Raw genomic sequence first — 25870 nt, 5'->3', positions numbered from 1 at the left:
AAGTAAGGGGTTTTTTTCAGGGCTTTCTATTCTATTTCACTGGTCTATACATCTGTCTTTATGTCAATGCTGTAATGTTATGATTACTGTAGCTTTGTAGTAAGTTTTGAAATCAGAAATTGTGAGACATCTAACTTTGTTCTTCTTTTTCAAGATTGCTTTGGCTATTTGAGATCCCCTGAGATTTCATATGAATTTTATGTTGAATTTTTCTATTTCTGCAAAAAATGTCATTGGGATTTTTATAAAGATTGCATTGAATTTGTAGATCACTTTGAGTAGTATTGGATAGTATTGACATCTTAATATTATGTCTTCTAATCCACTAAATGTCTTCTAATCTTCTAAAGAACAGAGGTTGTCTTTCCATTTATTTATAGCTTCTTTAACTTCTTTTAGCAGTCTTATAGTTTCCAGTGTACGAGTCTTTTGCCTCCTTGGTTAAGTTTATTGCTAAGTATTATATTCTTTTTGATGCTATTGTAAATGGGATTGTTTTCTTAATTTCCTTCTGGGATTTTTTAATTGTTACTGTATAGAAATATGACTGATTTTTCATGTAGATTTTGTATCCTGCAGTTTTGCTGAATTTATTTGTTAATGTGTAGAATCCTTAGAATTTTCTATATATAAAATTATGCCATTTGTGAACAGAAATAATCTTACTTCTTCCTTCCTTTCCAACTTGGATGTCTTGTATTTCCTTTTCATTCCTAATTGCTCTGACTAGAACTTCCAATACTATGTTGAATAGAAGTGGTGAAAGCAGCATCTTCCCTCATTCCTGATGGTGGAGGAAAAGCTTTCATTTCCTCACCATTGAATATGATACTAACTGTAGGTTTTTCATATATAGCTTTAATTGTGCTGAGATCATTCCCCTCTATTAGTAGTCTGTAGTCTGTCGAGTGTTTTTTTTCATAAAGGATGTTGAATTTTGTCAAATGCTTTTTCTGCGTCACTTGAGATGGTCATGTATTTTTTCCCTTCATTCTGTTAATGCGATATATTACATTGATTAATTTTTGTATATTGAACTATCCTTTTATATAAAAGTCTCCATTTAGATGACTTTTTTTTTTTTTTTTTTTTTTTTTTTTTTTTTTTTTTTGAGACTGAGTTTCACTGTGTTACCTAGGCTGGAGTGCAGTGGTGCAATCTCAGCTCACTGCAACCTCTGCCTCTCAGGCTCAAGCGATTCTCCTGCCTCAGCCTCCCAAGTAGCTGGGACTACAGGCATGCACCACCATGCCCAGCTAATTTTTTTTTTTTTTTTTTTAGTATTTTGAGTAGAGACCGGGTTTCACCATGCTGGTCAGCTGGTCTCAAACTCCTGACCTCAAATGATCTGCCTGCCTTGGCCTCCCAAAGTGTTGAGATTACAGGCATGAGCCACTGCAACCAGCCTATATGACATTCTTGAAATGACAAAATTACAGAGATGAAGAACAAATTAGTGGTTACCAAGGATTAGGGGAGTAAAGGTGAAGAGGTGACAGATGTGACCATAAAGGGGTAATATGAAGGAAATGTGATAATGAAGACTAGTTTCTTTTCATTATCAAAGTGGTGGTCTCATAGGTTTACTCACGTGAAAAAAATGACATAGCACAATACAAAAGCATTGTTGTACCAATGTCAATTTTCTAGTTTTGAACTATTGTATTATAGTTGTATAAGATAGAATCACTGGAGAAATTGGGTGAGGGATACACTGGATCTCTGTACTATCTTTGCAACTTTCTGTGAATCTATAATTATTTCCAAGTAAAAAAATGAAAAAAAATTAAAACCCTGGTCAAATATTCTCTCTTTCATGTGGTCTTAATTTGTTGCATTCCATGCAGAGTAAGGTCCTAAAGTCAATGTTTCCTAAGGTTCTGCATTTCTAACTGACCTCTATCCTAATTATCTTAATATTAAAATAAGAAACTCTTATATAGCATATAATATGCTCTCAGTGCTTTACACATATAAGTTTACTAATCCTCACCAAACCCAGTGTGATAAATACCATCATTATCTCCATTCTACAAATAGGACTCAAGCACAGAATAGTTACTTGGCTGGCAATTGCTCTAGCTAGCCTATGAAGCCAAGCAAACAATATCAACAGTCCATGAATAACTTAAAAATACATTAACTTTAATGAAATCTAAGTAAGTGTGATCCTTTCAAGGATAAGTACTAAAATACAAGGTGTCTTATCTGATGTTTTTCTTCTGGCTGTTCCTCACCTAACAAAGAAAATCTGTTTTTGTTTTTACAGTACAAATGGTGATAATCATCAGGTCAAGGATAGTCTGGAGCAATTGAGATGTCACTTTACATGGGAGTTATTCATTGAAGATGATGAAATGCCTGATTTAGAAAATAGAGTCTTGGACCAGATTGAATTCCTAGACACCAAATACAATGTGGGAATACACAACCTACTAGCCTATGTGAAACACCTGAAAGGCCAGAATGAGGAAGCCCTGAAGAGCTTAAAAGAAGCTGAAGACTTAATGCAGAAAGAACATGCCAACCAAGCAAGTGTGAGGAGTCTGGTGACTTGGAGCAACTTTGCCTGGGTGTATTACCACATGGGCAGACTGGCAGAAGCCCAGGCTTACCTGGACAAGGTGGAGAACATTTGCAAGAAGCCTTCAAATCCTTTCCGCTATAGAATGGAGTGTCCAGAAATAGACTGTGAAGAAGGATGGGCCTTGCTGAAGTGTGGAGGAAAGAATTATGAGCGGGCCAAAGCCTGCTTTGAAAAGGCGCTTGAAGGGGACCATGAAAACCCTGAATTCAGCACTGGGTATGCGATCTCTGCCTATCGCCTGGACGGCTTTAAATTAGCCACAAAGGGTTACAGGCAGTTTTCTTTGCTTCCCCTAAGGCAGGCTGTCAGTCTAAATCCAGACAATGGATATCTTAAGGTTCTCCTTGCCCTGAAGCTTCAGGATAATGGACAGGAAGCTGAAGGAGAAAAGTACCTTGAAGAAGCTCTGGCCAACATGTCCTCACAGACCTACGTCTTTCGATATGCAGCCAAGTTTTACCGAAGAAAAGGCTCTGTGGATAAAGCTCTTGAGTTATTAAAAAAGGCCTTGCAGGAAACACCCACTTCGGTCTTACTGCATCACCAGATAGGGCTTTGCTACAAGGCACAAATGATTCAAATCAAGGAGGCTACAAAAGGGCAGCCTAGAGGGCAGAATAGAGAAAAGATAGACAAAATGATAAGATTAGCCATATTTCATTTTGAATCTGCAGTGGAAAATAAGCCCACATTTGAGGTGGCTCATCTAGACCTGGCAAGAATGTATATAGAAGCAGGCAATCACAGAAAAGCTGAAGAAACTTTTCAAAAACTGTTATGCATGAAACCAGTGGTAGAAGAAACAATGCAAGACATACATTTGCAGTATGCTCGGTTTCAGGAATTTCAAAAGAAATCAGAAATCAATGCAATTATCCATTATTTAAAAGCCATAAAAATAGAACAGACATCATTCATAAGGGATAAAAGTATCAATTCTTTGAAGAAATTGGTTTTAAAGAAACTTCAGAGAAATGCATTAGATCTGGAAAGCTTGAGCCTCCTTGGATTTGTCTACAAATTGAAAGGAAATATGAATGAAGCCCTGGAGTACTATGAGCGGGCCCTGAGACTGGCTGGTGACTTTGAGAACTCTGTGAGACAAGGTCCTTAGGCACCCAGATATCAGCCACTTTCACATTTCATTTCATTTTATGCTAACATGTACTAATCATCTTTTCTGCTTACTGTTTTCAGAAACATTATAATTCACTGTAATGATGTCATTCTTGAATAATTACATCTGATAAAATATTAGTTGCAGTCAACAATTAGTGAAACAATGTGTGTGTGCATGTAAGAAAGAGAGAAATCATTTGTATGAGTGCTATGTAGTCGAGAAAAAATGTTAGGTAACTTTGTAGGAAATAAAATATTGGACTTACACTAAATGTTTAATTCATTCATTTTATTGTGAAATAAAAATAAAATCCTTAGCTCCTCCATCAACTGAACAGACCCTTTTGGCCAAGGAGACCCCAGAAACCTTAAAAACTAAGTTTCCCAACCATGACGAGATGAGAGATCATTCACACCTCATTATATTCCCTCCCTTGCTAACTGCCATTGGACTTTTTCCACTGAGTTAAACAGAAACCCATGGAAAACAAAGAACAGAAAACTCACTCCTTGGCTGACTTCACCTAGCTCACTCCACCTAGCACCACGGCCAGACTCCCTTCCCCTCTTGCGGGTTCCACATGACAACTGATCAGCCTTCCCTCCTGATAAGTGACCACCGCCCACAGACTGGTTCTGGCCAGTCCATGGAGGCTGCACACAGGGTGCCTCAATGTCCTTTGTTTCACCTTTTGACATATGAAGCCTAATTTTGCTGCATTTTAATGTTAAGTCTCCACCATAAAGTGAACACAGAATGCTAGTAACATACATGCTTGTGTACCACTCTTCTGTGACTGCTCCTCATGAACATTCATAGCCCCCCATAACCTGTTAAATATGTGTGTCCAGCCAACCTACCAAGCATAAAACTTCTGTAATACCCTCCCTCACTCCAAGAGCCTGCTTTTGGTTGCTGTGGTAGGCTCTGTTTCCCAGGCTGCAGGTTGTGGGAGAGGAGGCTGCAGTGGCTCATGCCTGTAATCCCAGCACTTTGGGGGGATGAGGCAGGAGATCACCTGAACCCACGAATTCAGGAGCGGCCTGGGCAACGGCAAAACCAACCATCTCTACAAAAAATGCAAAAACTTAGCTGGGTGTGGTGGCGTGCAACTGTAACTGCAGTTCCAGCTACTCAGGAGGCTAAGGTGAGTGGATTGCTGGAGCCGGGGAGTTTGAGGCTGCAGTGAGTCTTGCCACTGCACTCCATTCTGGGTGATAGAACGAGACCCTGTCTCAAAAAAAAAAACACAAAAAAAGTTTTCTCCAAATGTACACTGCTTGTGATTTTATGTCAACATCATCAACAAATAGCTTTCAGTGCAAGAAACCAAAAGTACTGTAATACACAGGCAAATATTCTTCCCAAACCTCATGCTGTTTACAATCTAGTGAGAAACACAGATAGCAGTACACAGTCAATTAAAGGTCAGCTTTCTCCATGAAGATGTTTCAGGTTTAATTCAACGTGAAAGTGTTCCAAGGAGTTTATCTTGTTTTATGCCATTTTATTTGAAGCACTATTTACTAAGTCATTTGCTGATATTAATCTAGTTAAATCAAGAAATATTACATGAAAGGTTGCTAAATAATCAGAGATCATTGGTAACAATCACCTTTGATTATAAATAATCACATTTTATTGAAAGGCAATGCACAACACATAATATTATAAGAAGGAAAAAATAAAGAAGCAATGTTTTTGAGCTTTCGTTCTTGTATATGTTTTAGGGGAGAATATATTAGCTTCCTGTAGTGGCTGTGATAAATTACCACAAATTTGGTGACTTAAAATTTCACAGATTTATTATCTTACAGTTCTGGAGGTCAGAAGCCTGAAATGGGTTTCAATGAGCCAAAGTCAAGGTATTGACACAGCTACACTCCTCCAGAGGCTCTAGGCCTTTTCCAACTTCCAGAGGCTGCCTGAATTATTTCACCCACCTTCAAAACCTACAGTGTAGTAGCTTCACATCTCTCTCTCTCTGCTTCCTTCTTCACATCGCCTTCTCTCCTCTGACTCTTTTGCCTCTTTCTTCTAAGGACCCACCAGGTCCACCTGGACAATCCAGGACTACAGAGCACCCCAAGAAAATCTCCAAATTTTGGGCTTCCAATCCATTTTGCTTCAATTATTTAATATTGTTACTCCTTCCAGTAGATACTGATTTCATCCATTGTCCTGACAGAGATTATGGCACATCTCAAATTAAATGCTAAATTTTCACTGGAAGTACATTTTTTGCTTCAACTTTTATTTTAAATTCAGGGGTACATGTTCAGGAGGCTCAGGTTTGTTACATAGGTAAACATGTGCCATGGTGGTTTGCTGAACAGATCATCCCATCACCAACATATCATCCCATCACCTAGATATTAAGCCCAGCATCCCTTAGCTGTACTTCCTGATGTTCTCCCTCCCACCAACCCCACCTCCAACAGGCCCCAGTGTGTGTTGTTCCCCCCTGTGTCCATGTGTTCTCATCATTCAGCTCCCACTTATAAGTGAGAACATGCAATGTTTGATTTTCTGTTCCTGCATTAGTTTGCTGAGGATAATCATGGGAAATACTTGCTCTGTATTTAGATTTCATAAAATTTGCAACTTAAAAAGTAGATTCGTGTACCTAAGTTTTTCCAAATATTCTTTAAAGTTTTCTATTAACTTATCAGTTTTTAAATTTATATTAAATTAAAAATCAGGTCTTTAATAGCCACATGTGACCAGCAGTTTCTGTATAAGACAGTACAACTGTTAGAAGTGATTGCCTTAAATGAGGCACTAGCTTCAGGCACTAAGTCTTAGGGGGTGTGGTGCCAAGAAGCTCAGTGATCAAGGTAGACAATATTTCAATGCAATATGTTTTTAAAAATTCAAAATCAGGCCAGGGATGGTGGCTCATGCCTGTAATCCCAGCACTTTGGGAGGCCAAGGTGGGTGGAACAATGTTTAAGGATTAGAAAAATGTTTGAGCCCAGGTGGTGGAGACCAGCGTGGGCAACATGGCAAAACCCCACCTCTACAAAAAATAAAGTAATGAGCCCGACATGGTGGTGGACACCTGCAGTCCCAGCCACTCAGGAGGCTGAGATGGGAGGATCGCATAAGCCCTGGAGGTTGAGGCTGCAGTGAGCTGTGATCTCACCATTGCACTCCAACCTGAGCGACAGAGTGAGACCCTGTCTCAAAAAAAAAAAAAAAAAAAAAAAAAAAAAAAAAATCAAAATCAATGCAAAAGGTGAATTACGGACAGGATATTGAGATTTTGAATACAGACATTAACTCAATAAGGGTAAGGCCCGAGTCTGTTTTCTTTATTGTTATATTGACAGTACTTTGAACAAAGTCTGGCTCTTACAGTTGTTTGTCAACATCTGCCGAATGAATTCAGAGGGGACAAAATGTTTAAGGTATGGGTGGGTGTTTGACATTTTCTGCCTAGATCCCAATACCACTCTTGTCTTTATTGGGTACTCATTACACAAAGCACCATTGGCGAAGGTTGGAAGAGAAGCACTCTCCTACGATTGTGGGTAGGAGTGGATTTTTAAAGCTATTTGGCAATATCCGTCAAAACTTAAAATGTATATAGATTTTAACTCCAAATTTCTCTAGCTTACACCCAACAGAAATAACAGCATAGATGTATAGCATTGCCGTGTTTCTTGTTGAATCAAAAGACTGGAGTGGAAGCAGGGACTTCAGTTTCCGCCTGTAATCCCAGCACCTTGGGAGGCAGAGGCGGGTGCATCGCTTGAGATCACGACTGAGTGACACAGTGAGACCCTGTCTCAAATAAACAAAGAGTTAAACGGGCAGCACGCGAACTCAGCGGACTCAGAGAGGCAGATAAGAGCCGAGACCGAAGTGCAGGAGCCCAGCTGCAAATTCAACTCCGAAAAACCCTGGACTCCGCAAACGTCTGGCCGCGGCTCTTGAGCTCTTCTATTAAGTTTCGGATTCTGAAGCTTCGTTAAGTTTCCATTTCTTAAGTTTCGTTTTCTGAGAGCTCGGGCATCACATTCAATTTCCAGTTTCCTCTTCTAGCTGGGGCTGGGGTACCTCCTTTAACAAAGACTGGCCGCGCGGCCGACTCCCAGGGCTGCCGCGGCCTGGCGGGCGCGCGCGCGCACGCGCACGCGCACCCGCCCTCCCACTGCGCGGCTGCCCTCGGTCCCAGGTGCTGAGGAGAGAGAGAGCGCGCGAGGGACTGCGCCGCCCTGACTGCCTGCAGAGCGTTGCCATCATGAGGTAAGAGTTTTCCTCTGCCTCTCCTCCCAAGCCCCGGGTTGGCCTTTGTTTCAAACCGGGCATCTTTTATTCATTTCCAGCGCAATTCTGCGGCCTTTTCAGGAGCCAAGCCCCTCGCGCCCGGCAGCCAGGCATCTGCGTTGGGGACCCTCCCCAGGCGCTCTGTCCCGGCGCACGGCGTCTGAAGTCGGGCCTATCGGGGAGGGTGGCCGAGTGGACGCTTCTCCGGAGTCCGGTCCCTCTCGAGCGCCTGAGGAGGCCAGTCAGGGAGGAGGAACAGGAGATGCTCCCCGGCAGCCTGCCCCATCCCTGGCGTCTGCGGTCGGGACTGTCAGGGCGTGTGCCGGGCGACGCTCCCCCAGGAGACCTGTCCACCCCGCGCGACCCGACGGCTTTTCTCGGAAGCGGCGACGGTGACCGTGCGGGGCACGCGGACGCCTTCTCCGGGAAACTGGTCAGAGCCTGCAGAGCCCCCCGGGGCCGTTCCGGGGGCAGCTGCTACATGCAGAGTCTCCTTAGGCCCTATCGCGTGCCTCTCTTTCCAGCTGCCATTCCCTCGGTGTGGCATACGCGGTTTCGCCGCAGCCCTCCAGGTGTCACATTCGCCTGCCACTGCCATTTTGCCTTTCTGATTTCTGGGTCTGAGTTCTTCCCTTCCGGGGAGCTACCTCTGTACCAAGCACAGATTGTTATCATCCCACCCAATCCGCTATTTTATGAGGATTTCTTTATCTGACTCCTTTACTGATTCAGTATGTTGGCGTCCTTTTCTTAATCATTTTGTATCCCCAGGGGCTAGTACCCTGCCCTGCACGTGGTTAGTGAACCTTCCGCATTTAATGAGTTGAGGAATAAGAGGTTAAGGTTAAGGTCTTGGGCTCTAAAAGCAGATAGTCCCTTGTTCTAAATCCTGACTGAGCTCCTACTAGTTGAGTGACCCCAAAGTTTCTCAAACTCTGTGAGTCTGTTCCTTATCTGTAAAAATTAATGGTGACCATCTCTTAGGACTGTGGAAAAGGACAATAATAAATCCTAGCAATTGACTGCTTAGCACATAATTCTTGCACAATAAATGTTAACTATTCTCATTATTATAAGTTAAAAAAAAGTTTAAGTGCCACCCACACATCTAACTTTTTTTTGAGATGGAGTCTCGCCCTGTCACCCAGGCTGGAGTGCAATGGCTCAATCTCGGCTCACTGCAACCTCCGCCTCCCGGGTTCAAGCGATCCTCCTGCCTCAGTTTCCCTTGTAGCTGGGATTACAGGCGTGCGCCACCACTCATGGATAATTTTTTGTCTCTTTAGTAGAGACGGGGGTTTCACCATGTTGACCAGGCTGGTCTCGAATTCCTGACCTCGTGATCTGCCGGTCTCAGCCTCCCAAAGTGTTGGGATTATAGGCGTGAGCCACTGTGCCTGGCCACATGTAACATTTTTAAGAAAGGAGAGTGCTATCAGGATGGGGCTTAAAAAAAAAAAAAAAAAAAAAAAAAAAGAGGGTGGTGTGCACCGTACATATGCAGGATGGGGAGGAAAAGGGCTGGGCCCCACTGGGGACTGTCCCCCAAGGACAATGAAAGACTGCTTCTTCCTAGCAGAAGAACAGAATTACTGAAAGATACCCTCTTCTGATGCAATAGCTTCTCTCTTATCAGCTTCCCAGAGACAGAGTTACAAAATTAAGTAGACAAAGTTTAAACAGTAAAAATTCTCATGGTGTCCAGTTGTGCATAAATTCCAGAGCCTGGACAAACCACTTCAGTACCTGATTGAATGTCCCTTTGAGATCTTACAACCACATTCATAATACCTGAGCAGCCCTCCTCATCCTCCTTGGGCTGGGCTGGGCTGGTAGAGACCTTCAAAACAAGCATTTGTTTTAGGCAGAGGGCTGGTAAAGCAATATTGTGGATTTGAGCAGACTGTAAGGACATGGCATGTCTTGCCCATGTTTTTGGTACAGTTATACTAGAGAAAGGAACAATTACCAAGGAACAATTTTACCAGGTTTCCTAGTCAGAATCAGTACTCAATACAGAAATGGAATTTTCATATTAATTATTGAATATGTATATCTTTATTCCTAATTTTCAGTGGTTTAGTGATTGCCAAAAGGAAATAGATGCATGTAATACAGAAAGCTCTGTCATCTCTCCAGAACTGTTTTTGCAATAAATAGTGAGAATTTAAATGAAATATTTCTAGGACATAACTGTACATAGAAGAAACTCTAAAGTTATGGGAACCTAATGCTTTAACTGTAAGATCGAATAGGGATAAAATTAGTTGTTATGCAAAGAACAATATTTAAGGTTTAGAAAATTATTTCTTGTATTTCTTCAAAAATTAAAAAGTATTTTATCTTTGACAGTGAAATTCCTAAGGACTCCTTGAAGGCCATTCTGTTGGAGTTAGAATGTCATTTTACATGGAATTTACTTAAGGAAGACATTGATCTGTTTGAGGTGGAAGATACAATTGGGCAACAGCTTGAATTTCTTACCACAAAATCTAGACTTGCACTTTATAACCTATTGGCCTATGTGAAACACCTAAAAGGCCAAAATAAAGACGCCCTTGAGTGCTTGGAAGAAGCAGAAGAAATAATCCAGAGAGAACACTCAGACAAAGAAGAAGTACGAAGCCTGGTCACTTGGGGAAACTATGCCTGGGTGCATTATCACATGAACCAGCTTGAGGAAGCTCAGAAGTATACAGGTAAGATAGGGAACGTCTGCAAGAAATTGTCCAGTCCTTCTAACTACAAGTTGGAGTGTCCTGAGATTGACTGTGAGAAAGGGTGGGCACTCTTGAAATTTGGAGGAAAGTATTATCAAAAGGCTAAAGCGGCTTTTGAGAAGGCTCTGGAAGTGGAACCTGACAATCCAGAATTTAACATCGGCTATGCTATCACAGTGTATCGGCTGGATGATTCTGATAGAGAGGGGTCTGTAAAGAGCTTTTCTCTGGGGCCTTTGAGAAAGGCTGTTACCCTGAACCCAGATAACAGCTACATTAAGGTTTTTCTGGCACTGAAGCTTCAAGATGTACATGCAGAAGCTGAAGGGGAAAAGTATATTGAAGAAATCCTGGACCAAATATCATCCCAGCCTTATGTCCTTCGTTATGCAGCCAAATTCTACAGGAGAAAAAATTCCTGGAACAAAGCTCTCGAACTTTTAAAAAAGGCCTTGGAGGTGACACCAACTTCTTCTTTCCTGCATCACCAGATGGGACTTTGCTACAGGGCACAAATGATCCAAATCAAGAAGGCCACACACAACAGACCTAAAGGAAAGGATAAACTAAAGGTTGATGAGCTGATTTCATCTGCTATATTTCATTTCAAAGCAGCCATGGAACGAGACTCTATGTTTGCATTTGCCTACACAGACCTGGCCAACATGTATGCTGAAGGAGGCCAGTATAGCAATGCTGAGGACATTTTCCGGAAAGCTCTTCGTCTGGAGAACATAACCGATGATCACAAACATCAGATCCATTACCACTATGGCCGCTTTCAGGAATTTCACCGTAAATCAGAAAATACTGCCATCCATCATTATTTAGAAGCCTTAAAGGTCAAAGACAGATCACCCCTTCGCACCAAACTGACAAGTGCTCTGAAGAAATTGGCTACCAAGAGGCTTTGTCACAATGCTTTGGATGTGCAGAGTTTAAGTGCCCTAGGATTTGTTTACAAGCTGGAAGGAGAAAAGAGGCAAGCTGCTGAGTACTATGAGAAGGCACAAAAGATAGATCCAGAAAATGCAGAATTCCTTACTGCGCTCTGTGATCTCCGACTTTCCATTTAAATACACACTCTAGGAAATTAGCTCTAAGTTTTTCCCTCCGTTTTGGGTTCTTCTGGTTTTTTTTTTGTTTGTTTTTTTGTTTTAATCCATTGTTTATTATAGAACTAATATTTATTGAATAGTTATTGTGTACCAAGCATTGTGCTAAATACTTTATATGCATTATGATGAATCTTGTGTAGTTTTCTTTTTCTTTTTAATTAAAATACTATAATCCGTTGAGAAATAGCAATATTCTAGCTATTGTAACTTAATGGTATGGCCATTAGATCTGAGCTTTTTATCTCTGCTCTTTGTAACACTTTGCAGATTACATTTTGGCAAATTTCTCATATTATGTAGTAAATATATTCCTATGTAAACCTTTGATACCTAGATCAGGAATACTCTTCCAGGAGTGCAAAATTACATTATTCATAGTTAAGCTCTTAACTATGTAGTCTGCCAAAGACAGCACTTTTTAGTTACAGATGTTTTGACTTTGATGAGGATATTTAGCTATCAATCTAATAGTCACCTAAAATATCTTTTTTGTTGGAAAAAAGTTTATAATAAAAAAGTTTGTCATCTCTAGTGACTTCAATAAAATGGAAAAACTAGAAGAGAAGAAAGAAGATTTCCTCAAATTTTAAATATGTAACTTCAGGGATTCAATCCCCAAATGTTTATTAAGTAGTTAGAAATAATTATGTGGGAAAACAATAAATAATGGAAAATAGTGAGTCTCAAATTGTTGTGTTTTTTTTTTTTTTACTAAAAAAAATCTGCAATGAATCTATATGCAATTAATTTTATTCCTTCCAGCCAAGATTACAATATTTTTAGGTTAAAATTATTGAGATATAAAGCAGCCATTGGGAAATTGGGAGAAATGATAAACAAATGGAAAAAGAAGATGTCCCTAACCTACCCCCATAGATGACCAATATTTCAGTGTACTAATTTGGAATCTGTTCTGAATAGCGTTTTTATACCCTCAATTTCTGGCCTTTGGCTATTTTAGCATTTCAAAGTGACTTCTATGAAGCTTTTTTTTTTAATGTGAAATTTTCAGAGTGTTGTTTTTTTCATGTAGATACTCCAGGAAGAGTTAAGCATGGCTTTCAGTTTTAATATCCACTTTTAGGGGTTACTGCTTGAGGGCTTTTATCCCAGGGGACTTTTTAATTTGGATGTTACTTAATGTGGCTTATCTAATGTAGTTTCTTTGATTATAGACTACACAATTATGTACCATCACAGTATTAGTGGAAACATACCATGTGATTTAATTCTCCATTCCTCCAATGTAACTCTTAAAATTATTATGTAAGTGTGTATTTTACTTTTTGTTTTTTATTATCTTTAAAATTTCTATTATGGTTTGATTGTTATAAAAATAATGAATTCTCATTGTAAATTTCCAAAAAAAATTACAAAAATATGTAAATTTAAAAATGAGAGCAGTCCCTTTACCCTACCACAGTTTCACACCCTCAAGGTAAACTTATAACAATTTGATATGTATCCTTCCAGATCTTTTTTCTATACGTAGTCAGACATACATATATACTGCAGTGTATCTCATGTATTAATTTTTTTAATCTTTTGTTTTACTTAATTCTGTTTATTATTATTATGTTTGAGCTATTAAGGAAGAACAAGGAAGGGAATGATCTTTTCTCAATAATTTCAGAAAGTCAGCACTGAAGTCCTGACCTATCAGTAGACACATTTGTCCCTTTGAAATATTTTAGGACATTCTAGCAAAGCAGGCCATTTCTCCCACCTGAAAGTACATAACTTCCATCGCTTGCTACGTAATTCAAAAAACTCACATTCAGGGATTACTCAGACAGTTAATCATAGAAAAGATTATTTGCTTCATCATTTAACTTGTTTTTATAAATCAGAGCTGTGTTCATACACAGAAGGGGCCTGAGATTTCTGCCCTTTAAACAAACTAACAGGTGAGGATGCTGCTGCTGTTCTAATTACATTTTGAGTAGTAATGTCTACAATATTGTTCCTCAAACTTGGCTACATATTGGAATCACCTAAAAAGTTAAAACAAAACATGGATGTCTGGGTCCCACCCCATAGAGAATGACTCACTTGGCATGGGGTGCAGTCCAGGCATCATGATTTTTAGATTTTCCAGTTGGAACTTGTGCAGCAAAGTTTGGGAGCTACTGATCTACAATGTGAAAAGTAAGTATAAATGGAATAAAATTAATTAGGCTAATAGGCTTAAACCAGGAAATCCTAAGTTCCTTGAATATCCGGTTTGCATTTGGACTCCTCATCTTGTACTTGGTATATAATACTCTAATAAAAGCTGCCTGAGTTGAATTGTATATTGTCCTACACCTACCTCTGAAAGCTGCCCTTACCAACTGACTCAAAGTCTCTGAAATGGGTCCAAATCCTACTTAGTTAGATGAACTCATCCTGTCAAGCCTGATAAGAATCCTATGATTCCAGGCCCAAGTTATTTTCTTGCCTATTAGACAAACTTATAAATATGCCCAGAAAAGTGGCTGTGATTGCTATTCAGGGTAATTTGGCCCTTCCGGAAAAGAAGTGCCTCCTCTCCAAATCTTGAAGGTGCTCTTGGAAACTATTTCATTCAGCACTAAAGGTACTCTCCCTGACTCATAAAAGCTGAGAAAAGTCCTTTCAACAAATGACAAATCAGCTGGCAGAAAAACTGGCTTCCCGTCATGGAGCTCTTAAAGATATTTGCTGTCCTCTCTGGGTGCCCAAATAGTCTTAGCAGTTGATCACATGCTATCAGCCAGAGTTTCAAAAGCAATATAAACTGTCACTGTTTCTTTCTAGGTTGAGTCAACGATGCAGATTACTTCAGTTCAGGAACAACCTTGTAGACAACACAGAACTTTAAAATCAGGAGAACCTTGAGAAAATCCCTACTCCAACCAACTTTATTGATATGAAAATTGACACCAGAACTGGTGATATGACTTAAGATATCACAACTAATTTGTGGACCATAATTTCTTTCTCCTGGCTGCTGGTTCAGTAGCACTTACGCCCATTTTATAGTTTCTACCGGGAATCATTTGTTGTAGGCTAAACATCAATTGACAGAGTTTATCTGGCCGTGATATGACTATGCTTATGTGACATCAACTATAACACAGGCAGGCCCAAGGAGAGTCCTTTTATGGAATATGTTCATTACTGAGATTAAAGAACATGACGGAACTATAAAACAATGTGGCAAGTTTTTATATAATTGGCAAATTACAAGAAGTGAAAATCCATTTGGCCTTGACAATTGGAACAGTCTCCTTTGAGTAGTTCAAGTGTAATAACATTGTAACCCTAATGTGGTAGCAATGAGAAGCACCTCTCAGATCTCTAGCTACAGGGATTATAATTGTCTGGAGGTCCCATCTCTACACATTGAAATCTATCACTACATTTACACTGAGGCCATGCTTCCCAGTGTGGCAAGGATACTAAGTCATGCCCTCTCCTGAGAGATGCAGTACTCCTCTGATGAGCAATTTCAGCTCAAGGACTCCCCACCAGCCTTGCCAAATGTTCCTTAAAACAATACTGTAATCTAAGAGGTTTTTACCCAACTTTTCTTCCTTCTCTCTCCCCTACATATGGGGTCAGACCTGCATCACAGTTGGATGGCTCTCCCAGCCTCTGTCTGCTCTCTTCCCATTTTTTCTCAGAGGTGTTTCCCCAAATACATTTCTTGCACGTTCAACATCCCATCTTAGATCAAACTGACACATCTAGTGAAAGAAATGTAATTAGAGGACTCTAATTGGCTGGGTGTGTAAAAAATGTAATTAGAGGACTCTAATTGGCTAATATGTAAATAATGTTTACATAATATAAATGTCATTTATTGTTCTTCAACTTTTTGGATCAGTAATTATGATTAAAGAACAAAACATGGCTGGGTGTGGTGACTCATGCCTATAATCCCAGCACTTTGTGAGGCTAAGGCAGACAGGTTGCTTAAGGCCAGGAGTTCGAGACTAGTCTGGCCAACATGGCAAAACCCCATCTCTACTAAAATTACAAAAATTAGCTGGGCATGGTGGCACATACCTGTAACCCCAGCTACTTGGGAGGCTGAGGCACAAGAATCACTTGAACCCAAGAGGCAGAGGTTGCAGTGAGCCAAGATCACATCATTGCGCTCCTCCAGCCTGGGCGACAGAGGGAGACTCTGTCTAATAAATAAATAAATAAATCTTTCCAATGTTATAATATTTGATTTGGAAAAGAGAAGGGGGAAGAGAGGTAAGGGAAATAGTCTTAGTTTCTGTTGTGCTGCTATAATAGAATACCTGAGACTGAGTAATTTTAACAATCAGAAATTTATTTCTCACAGTTCTGGAGACTGGAAGTTCAAGATCAAGGAGCTGGCAGGTTTGGTGTCTGGTGAGGGCCTGGTCTGTGCTTCCAAGATGTCACCTTGAATGCTGCATCCTCTGGAAGGGAGGAACTCTGTTCCTCACACGGCAGAAAAGCAGAAGAGAGCAAGAACCCACTCCTGCAAGCCCTTTTGATAAGGGCATTAGTCTAGTCATGTGGACCAAGCCCTCAGGAACATCTCTCCTTAGGTCTCACCTCTTAATACTGTTGCATTGGAGATTAAGCTTCCAATCCATGAATCGGGAGGAGACAAAAACATTCAAACCATAGCAGAAAAATAGAGACTGAAAAGATACAGATCTAAGCGATGTTTTGTTTCTAGAACTGGATTTTGGAATTCAAAGATTTGGAATAAATTCCTCACAAAAGGAAGCTGTGTATTTTGGAAGATTGAAGAACCAGTAAACAATTAGAAGCCAGAATACATACCCAGTCCTTCATCCTTGGAAGGAAGGATATATCCCTTGTGCAAAGACCAACCAGCATCAGACCCTCACCCAGTGTGGAGAGCAAAATAAGAAGGCAAGGAGACAGTTGGATTTGGCCATTCCACAATGTATACATATTTTAAAACATGTTGTACATGATAAATATATGTGATTTTTATTTGTCAGTTTAAAAAGGAAAGGGAAGGGGTGGGGGATGAGGAGGGGTGGAGGGCGCTGGAACACATGTAACAACTAGGGCTAGGGTCACCTGCGCTTTAACATCCCCTGAGTTTGCCTTGAGCCTCCAGGCCATGGACTTTGGAACATGGCTGTGAGTCCCTAATTCTATTAAATATTAATTTGGTTCAAGAGTAACTTCATCTCTCTTCACGTGCTTTTCCTTTCCATACCACATCAACTCCAGCAAATCTCACCAAAGCAAACAAACAACAACAAATATCAAAACTGAACAAACACCAAAACCCAAATCACTTACAGGTCATTTCTATATAAAAACCCTTTATTGAGAAGATCTGAGGAGACAGAAAAATCTACAACTTTAAAGTTAATATTAGGTAATCTCTGTTTTTCAGGAAGAAAAAGGGAGAGAAGTGAGAGGGTGGAATATTGGGAGAGGGGAGACAGAAAGGAAACAAAAAAGAATGGAGGGAGCAAAGAAAGAAGAAAAGAAGGAAAGATCCCCAACCATTTATTGATATTCCTGCCTCTTTCCATTATTCTGAGCTTTGCCTCTTTCCCTGTGTCTCCTCTTCTCCCTCAAAACCATTCTTCCATTTTTCTTAAACAGAGCAACTCTGTTCTCTTATCCTCATACTCAGTCACAAACCCACCGATGAGTAACCAAATTCATTGAGTTGCTTAGTTCTACATAAGAACTTTCATTTTAACATGATCCATTCTCCTTTGAAAGCAATTTCAGTTATAAATAAATAGCATCCCCACATAATTTCACATGCACTACACATTTAAAGTAAATTTAATCACTAACTTTGTCATTATTGCTGTACAGTATAATCTGATATTTGATGTTTTCAAATCCACATGGAATCCATCCTTCTATATCATTCGGTTTCAACATTTTCTTTTTTTTTTTTTTTTTTTTTTTTTTTTTTGAGACGGAGTCTTGCTCTGTAGCCCGGGCTGGAGTGCAGTGGCCGGATCTCAGCTCACTGCAAGCTCCGCCTCCCGGGTTTACGCCATTCTCTTGCCTCAGCCTCCGGAGTAGCTGGGACTACAGGCGCCCACCACCTCGCCCGGCTAGTTTTTTGTATTTTTAGTAGAGACGGGGTTTCACGGTGTTAGCCAGGATGGTCTCGATCTCCTGACCTCGTGATCCGCCCGTCTCGGCCTCCCAGAGTGCTGGGATTACAGGCTTGAGCCACCGCGCCCGGCCGGTTTCAACATTTTCTAACATTTGGCTTCTGATATATGTTTGAGATTCTGTGTCTCACACTTTAACTCCTTTATCAACTCACAACAAATAAATTAACACATTAGTAGGGGTCACAGTGGGAACAAGAATGGGAGAAGGCTGACAATCTGGGTTCCTGAGAAAGGCAGAGGACTCCAAATTTTTTTAACATTATGTTTTACCAATGACTATCCCTAGTCAAGCCAGTCAAAATCGTCATTCATATTAACTTTGATACTCCATGTTGCAGAACTGATATAGGTAACCAAAAGCTGAAAACTGCAACACAGCATCTTTATCCCAGTATTTATACTTGCAAGAGGAACAGGATAAATGTGGGATGGGTAACCAGCAAGGGGGAGTTGGAAGAGGAGGAAACAATAACAAACTTGAATGTCTGTGCTAAGGCAGGCCTTGGGGAGTTGAACAACTGGAGATCCCCTACTCCTGGGAAGTGTGCTTGCTAATTCCAGCAGATGGCAGCGCTGCATAAGATGTCAATTTTAAAATGCTTTTCCTGCTGTTCAAACTTTGGATCCTTGAGAATGACACTCTACAGTTGAGAGATGAATATTGAATTATAACCCCATACCCTGAAAATCCCTGCTTTGTACTTAAAGAAGGCAACTTCAATCCCCAAAAGTCCCAGACATCTTTATGGACCCATCATCAGAACATTAACGTCCACGTGTGCTTGGTTCTGCACTGGCTTGAGATGCCTGCTGAAACCTTAAGGAGCCACACAAAGCAGCTGTCTCACATCTCTTTCCCTCACTCCCAGCCTCTTGCCCTGAAAAAAGTAAGGGCTGATTCCAATCTGTTCAATCCTGTCTTCAGATTCCCCAGAATCCAATTTCTTCACCCATTGTGAATTCTTCCTCTCCTAACCCTCAAAGTACTTACACATGCCCTTAGCCTCAGGTCAATATTTAGTAACTTCTTGGTGTTATTCTAACCTGAGTTGGTTTCAATTTACCAATTAGGCAGTAAACTTGAGATCATGAAGGGGGTGCCATATGTATTTTTAATTCTCCACCATATATATAACATGGTTCCAGATTCCAAAGAGGTGCTTGATAAATAGTCGGTTGCTTAACTCCTTTCACCATCTCTTAAAAAAGTCTGCCAGCATACTGTCTAATTTTCAACAATGCCCTATGAGTTAGGGGCAGCCATACATCTGGTCAGGACAAATATTTCAGTCAGAAACATCTCCTGCACCTGGCAAAACCCTGGCATAAAGATTTCGTGTAAAAGCAGTTTGTGTGGTGCCTGTAACTGAAACCCCATCTTTTCATGTTTGAGGCATGTGCAATCTACCTTTTCCCAACGTTCCAGGGCTCCCTTGTGTGAACAGTTCCTCTTCCCTGGGGTTTCCATTCATTTGTGCACAATAGCTATTTAATTAAGCCTGTCTGGGTTGAACACAGTAGTATCATTTTTTACATTCAGGCCTCAATCAAAAGTTTGTTATTTAGTATCTTTTGATCAACTCTTCTCTTTGCCACTTTTATTCCCTTTCCAAAACCTGCTCCATAATGGTCAATGTTCCACAGCTTCTAGTGTTTATGTGACACTTCTAACAAGGTGTCCTATTTAGACACACCAAATCTAATGTATCCTATCTGTTCTGGGTACAAGAGCAATTTGTACCCAAACAAACCTGCACCCCAACCCTTCAATCCGCCCCACCCTCGCTAATGTTACAATTCTCCTTAGCAGTTTTTTCATTTATTTGTTCTTTACACTCATTTATTCATTCACCAAGTATTCATCGAATGCCTACTCTGGGTCAGGCACAGCTCTAAATAGTGAATGAGTGAGTATGATCCCTGTCCTCAGAAAGCTTGTGGTTTTGTGGAGCAGACGAAATTTAAAAATAAAAACACACATCAATATATATGATTGTAACTAAAAGATGTTCTTTGGAGGAAAATAACAGAATGCTATGAGCATGTAGAATGTGGGTGGTACTGGCGGGGGAGGAATGTATAATTTAGATAAGGGCAGTGGTTAAAGATGGACTCTCTAGGGCAGTGACATTTAAACTGAGGCCCAAAATATGAGAAGAGAGTGATCACAGGGATCAACATATGCAAAATGCCCCAAGGTCGGGGGTAGAAAGGGGAGGCTTGGTGCTTGGAGGAACTGATAGAAAAACTGGGCACTAGAGTGTAGTAGAGGATGGGGGATGTAGCCTAAGGACAGGAACCACACCCTGTGTGACCTCGTAGGTCCAGTGTGGGCACTGAATGCTCACATTGACCCATACCCACACCTTGCTCTGCCCCCAATTGCAAAAATAAGCTATCCAAGAATGAGCACAGGTCTTCATCTTTCATAGTACAAGGTCCTTGAGAACTCTTCTATCATTACACTGGTCAGTGGGAAAAGGTCTAACTTGTCATCACAAAAGAAACATTTATGGAAAAACTTGAAAAGAGCTACATTTGAAATGCTAATTCTAAAGCCTTTTAATGCCAACTCAACCCTCAAAAATAAACTGCTTTTTATTTAATTCTAGACCAATCTTAGTTCCCAGATCCCTCAAAAAGACCTCTGACCCTTAAACAATTAAGAGCAATAATGAGAGTAATAATGATCACTCTCAACTAAACCTCTAAATCCCTTTTTATTGGTTTGACTCTCTTGGGTCACGAGAGAGAGAGAAAAGAAAAATAAAAGGCCCTTTTAACTTATTTAATACAGCCCTGGGCCTCAGGTAGATAGACCCGTTAGTGTGCTAGGGTGAGAAGGAGAAAATTTTAATCTTCAATTGATACTCAAAGCCCATAGCAAGAAAAGGGCCCGAATCAGCTTTGTAAGTAATGATGTGGCTCATTAATAGGTGATACTAACCACATGTGTCCCCGTTAGCATGAACAAATTATTCTTGCCAAGTTCAGGTATTCCCTGGCAGCTGAAGGAAACATGAGCTGTGCACATGTTAATATATTTCAAATTGCTTCATCAAGGGAGAGGATAATGGGTAGATAATTGTAGATGTGGGGGAATAGGTACCTCAAGTTCTTTACACTATTCATTCTACTTTTGTATATGTTTGAAAAGTACCATAACGTCTTATCTTAAGTGTCAGTCCTTTTATCATTATTTAGTATCGTCCCACTCCCCCAACCAAATAGTTTTCTGTGCTATGGGACAAAACCTCAGTCATCTGTCATTGGTAGCTGTGCTGGTAACAGATATGAAAATCTATTCTTTGACAGAGTTAAAACATTTTTTACGTTTTTTAAAATGTTTTTTAAAAAACATTTTTTTAACTCAAACTTTCAAGTGTGAGGAAAGAAACTCAGATATCTACCCTGAATTTGTACTATTTCTTTTTTTCTTTTCTTTTTTTTTTTTTGAGACGGAGTCTCGCTCTGTCGCCCAGGCTGGAGTACAGTGGCCAATCTCGGCTCACTGCAAGCTCTGCCTCCCGGGTTCACGCCATTCTCCTGCCTCAGCCTCCCGAGTATCTGAAACTACATGCGCCCACCACCACGCCCAGCTAATTTTTTGTATTTTTAGTAGAGATGGAGTTTCACCGTGTTAGCCAGGATGGTCTCGATCTCCTGACCTGGTGATCCACCCGCCTTGGCCTCCCAAAGTGTTGGGATTACAGGCGTGAGCCACTGCGCCCAGCCGAATTTGTACTATTTCATTTCAGTAAACAATTTCAGAATTAGACCTACTGGGACCAGGAAGGGGAGTGCCTAACAGACATTACCATTTTCATTATCACTGGCAATGGTGAAGGCACTTCAAGAAGAACTCAACTCCTGAGAAAGCCTGACTTTGGTAATGTGGAAGGCAAACAGTGGAACTAGCTCACTTTTGGGACAAAGTATGCTCCCCAATTCACCCCCTCAACCCTAAATGCTCCCCAAAAGAAGCCTGGATCAATCGGCAGCAAATTAAACCACTGAGCCTGGAAGTAGTGGTTTTGAGAGATCCTCTTGGGAAAACTCTTGCAAATCTCCAATCTAGAATCTTCCTTCAATATTGATTAGACGATTGAAGCATAATCCAAAGGATTTTATCTGTCCAAGGGAGCATCTGTTTCCCAACATCTTCTTGAACCCACATAAGATGATTCAAGTAGGCACAGGGGAAGGACACAGGGCTTCAGAATCAGCAGCATCCCAGTTTTACAGGATTTCACACTAGAGGAGTGCAGTGGATACTGAGCTCTGGGAACTGGTGCTTCATTTTCCACACCTCCAAAACAATAATGATAGAAGTCACTATGGGGATTAAATGAGACAATGCATAGGAAGTAGCTGGCATAATAGCTCACACGTTGGAAAAACTTAATAAAGACTTTTGGTTTTTCTAAATCATTTGATTACTTAACATATCTTAAAATGCTGACCACATCTTACCATGATCCAGACAGGCCCACTCACCATCCAATCCAAACCTCTTGTCCAAGGGAAAAATGTCTTTCCAAACACAGGACAATAAACTCATTTTATTTTGCTTTTGAAATAAGAAAATATTAGCATAAATATTTCATCTATTAATGAAATTACAATCTGAACAAAGAGCCCAATCATACAGTGTATCTATAAAGTTAGATAATGTCTTCTGATTTTCTACTCAGATAATCCCAAAGTAGAGCTTACAGTAGTAGAAAGAAATATTTAAGATGTAAAATTATCCCACTATAATTTTGTTCTTGATTCCACAAAATACATCATTCCCATGAATTTCTCAGTTTTGAAATAAACAGTATAGACACATGGAACATTAACACCAAAATTCTGTGTAGAAATGTAAAATAGTAGACCTTAAGATGTACATTTTTCTTACGAATTTTCTAAAAATGCTGCTTCAAAAGGGAAAGTAAAATGCAAATCTATGCACGTATAAAGTCAAATCTCCGAAATGTTTTTACACAAAATCTTTAAAAGTTCTGATCACTATGCTCATTTTGCATACTTACAATACTTCACAGAAATTATATTGCAGAACCACATAAACAAAATTTTGTTGTGATCACGATGAAAAAATATGTATAAGAATATTTGTAACTATTCATATTTTTAAAAATCTTTAGGCTTGAAATTCAAAAAAATGATATTTAGGGCAAAGTGCTATTCCAAACAGATATAACGTCGTTTTAACTTTGACGTTTTACAGATATCTTTCAAATATAAATATATATATATATACACACACACACACATATATATATATATATATTTTTTTTTTTGAGATGGAGTCTCTCTCTGTTGCCCAGGCTGGAGTACAGTGGCATGATTTTGGCTCACTGTACCCTCCGCCTCCCAGGTTCAAGTGATTCTCTGGCCTCAGCCTCCCGAGTAGCTGGGACTACAGGCGCCCACCACCATGCCCAAGCAATTTTTTGCATTTTTAGTGGAGACGGGGTTTCACGATGTTAGCCAGGATGGTCTCGATCTCCTGACCTCATGATCCGCCCGCCTTAGCCTCCCAAAGTGCTGGGATTACAGGCGTAAGCCACCATGCCCAGCTCCAAATATTTTTAAAATTGCAAATAACAAAGTCAATGAAAAGTAAATTCTTTTCAGTCCAGTGTGGGCTTCAAAACCAAATTATTAAACTATGTAAGGAGATAACAGATAACATTTACATTTCTCTTTGGAAAACAACATGAAATATTACCATTTTCTCCTATCAAATCAAGTCAGTATTTCATTCTGAAAGCAATGTACTAACATGTGATTTTATGAAATAATCAAGGTATAGGCAAACTCTCTTGCTGAGCATACACAGTAACCCAGGATCCTCCTCACTGCTGGTTGGTTTTTTTTTTTTTTTTTTCCTCAGCACTTGTGAGGCCTTGTAGGGGACAGTGGATTAAATGGGCTTCAGGGTCAAAACAGTTCCTTAACATTTGGATTTTAAACTCCTGATAATTAAAGGTGATTGCATAATTTGCCCCTATATACAGGTGTGACATGATGTGAGATTCAGGATTATAATCCTTTGGATTTAAAATGGTTGGAGACAAGCTGGGGGATCTGGACTTTTTCTTCCCTCCATGCCTTCCCTCTTCAATCTGAAGACTCAGAAATTATCCCAAACCATAGAAAAGTGGAGTATTTGAGAATGAATCAACTTCTAATCCAATGAGTAGATTTCTAATTATTATCCACAAAGAGATGAAGAGCAGTGGACAGTGGAACAAGAATTAACACAAGGAGAAAGGAATCTCACTTTCAGAATATCTCTAGCATAATATTTGTTCAGATAACTGACCCCCTCCTATCCTCTTTTGGGTAATGATAAAACTAAATGTCTGATCTGCAAAGAAAACTCTCACCAGAGACCTGCTGATTCAAGAATTCATTTCCTGCCCAACTGGAATACTGCCAACATTTTTTCATCCTAACAGGAATGCGTCTGCAGTTTAAATAAGAGCTTTTTCTCTGAAGGTAAAAAATGAGAAGTTTTGGTGTTAACATTTCAGGTAAGATTGAGAGGTTGTCCTTGTGACTAAGCGTGTTCTGCTAAATTTAGAGTAAGTATTATGTGTGATGGTAACAAAGGTGAGAGCCTGGAACCCGGTCTTAGGAAAAGAGCTTTCAGTTTCCAGTGGACAATTTCAAATAGATCTTACCAGCCACCCTTTGAGATCTATTCCAACCATGGCACTCCATGATTATTTGGATTCTCATAGTGGTGCCTACCCTTGGGCAGAGGCAAGGGCTGGCTGCAAGACTAAGAGAGAAAAAAATAAGAGTTTCTTTCTATATTAATCACCACCTTTTGAAGAATCTCAAGTATTCTTTTAACAACCCCAGGTAAAACCCTAATGAGAAACTCCACCATGAAAAAGGTATGGCATCTTCACTCTTCACCACCACACCCAAGCTGACCTCCTTTCTCTAATCAGAACAAGGTTAGCAAAGCTACATGTTAATGCTTCCATTTTCTTTCTGAGGAGGGAACATGAAGGGGCTGAGACTGGGACAAAGCTGCTGCCCAGTGTCATCTGCTTTGGTTATGCGTTGAAATTATCCCTAATTACAGCTAATTATATCAGCTGTGTCCTTACATTTCTCACAGAGCTATGCCCATTGACCAAAAGATATGAGTTCAGTTATGAGTACAAATCCCAAATGAGAAGCCTCTGGGCTAGTCCAGCTTTCCTTATTATGTGCTATTTTCCCTTATAAATATTAATATGTTAACAAAACAATAATAATAGTTTCCTTGGAAGGCAATACTTCTGCCAAAATAAAAAGTTTCAGAAACACGAAGAATCTGCTGGCCCCACACCTCTCTCAAATCTGAAGATTCTGGGGCTCAAGGCCATTGGTCATGTGAGACTGTAGCCAGGCACTGCTGTAGTCACAGGCTCCCCATGTTTCTGATCTAATTCTCTCTCCACAGAATAAGCCACTGATCCATTGGTCCATAGCTGCAGCTTGGGATCGGATTCTTTGGCAATGAACTGCAGCTGGGTTTTTCTCATTCTCTTTACAAGTCTACCAAAGCCAAGCAACACAGAACTAAATATCATTGAAAATCCACAGAGGAGGAATGCTGCAGTGTAGCTGCCAGTGGTATCTACCAGCCATCCTGTAACAAACAACAGCAAAATGATATTGTTAAGTTGAAAATTCAATTGCTTACCCACTCTCAAATTCTAATACTTTGCAAGGGTAATTATAGATCAACAGCGCCACCATTGTAATTTTGTGCAGCAACTGAAAAACACATTCTGTGTTCCAGGAAAACTTCTAGAGTGAATTGATCGTTGTTATGTGAAGTGCTTGGAAGAGCATCATGTACTTAGTAGTCACAACGTAAATATTAGTTATTATTAACCCCGTGAAAT

The 25870-nt window shown here is 40.1% G+C and overlaps 3 protein-coding genes across 9 annotated transcripts in view; 2 read left to right on the top strand and 1 right to left on the bottom strand.

Annotated features, from left to right (window-relative positions):
• The window catches only part of LOC105480652 (interferon induced protein with tetratricopeptide repeats 1), a 34607-nt gene extending 30634 nt beyond the window's left edge, over positions 1-3973 (top strand). For all 3 annotated transcript variants that reach the window (XM_011739735.3, XM_071069527.1, XM_071069526.1), the window contains one exon: positions 2270-3973. In XM_011739735.3, coding sequence (XP_011738037.2) covers positions 2270-3701 — 1432 coding nt within the window. In that variant the 3' untranslated portion in view covers positions 3702-3973. The remainder of the gene's footprint in view (positions 1-2269) is intronic.
• A 3793-nt stretch (positions 3974-7766) lies between these two features.
• Positions 7767-14111, top strand: LOC105480644 (interferon induced protein with tetratricopeptide repeats 5). Its single transcript, XM_011739724.2, has 2 exons — positions 7767-7958; positions 10332-14111. Exons 1-2 carry the CDS (start codon positions 7954-7956, stop codon positions 11773-11775), a joined length of 1449 nt encoding a protein of 482 aa, XP_011738026.2. The 5' UTR covers positions 7767-7953; the 3' UTR covers positions 11776-14111.
• Positions 14112-22113: 8002 nt separating this feature from the next.
• LOC105480594 (solute carrier family 16 member 12) overlaps positions 22114-25870 on the bottom strand; it is a 101065-nt gene continuing 97308 nt past the window's right edge. For all 5 annotated transcript variants that reach the window (XM_011739707.3, XM_011739693.3, XM_011739717.3 and 2 more), the window contains one exon: positions 22114-25611. In XM_011739707.3, coding sequence (XP_011738009.2) covers positions 25349-25611 — 263 coding nt within the window. In that variant the 3' untranslated portion in view covers positions 22114-25348. The remainder of the gene's footprint in view (positions 25612-25870) is intronic.

Source organism: Macaca nemestrina, chromosome 9 (assembly GCF_043159975.1).
Source record: "Macaca nemestrina isolate mMacNem1 chromosome 9, mMacNem.hap1, whole genome shotgun sequence".
Taxonomy (NCBI): Eukaryota; Metazoa; Chordata; class Mammalia; order Primates; family Cercopithecidae; genus Macaca; species Macaca nemestrina.
The sequence above is the reverse complement of the archived record's forward strand: the minus strand, read 5'-3'. Positions and strand labels throughout refer to the sequence as shown.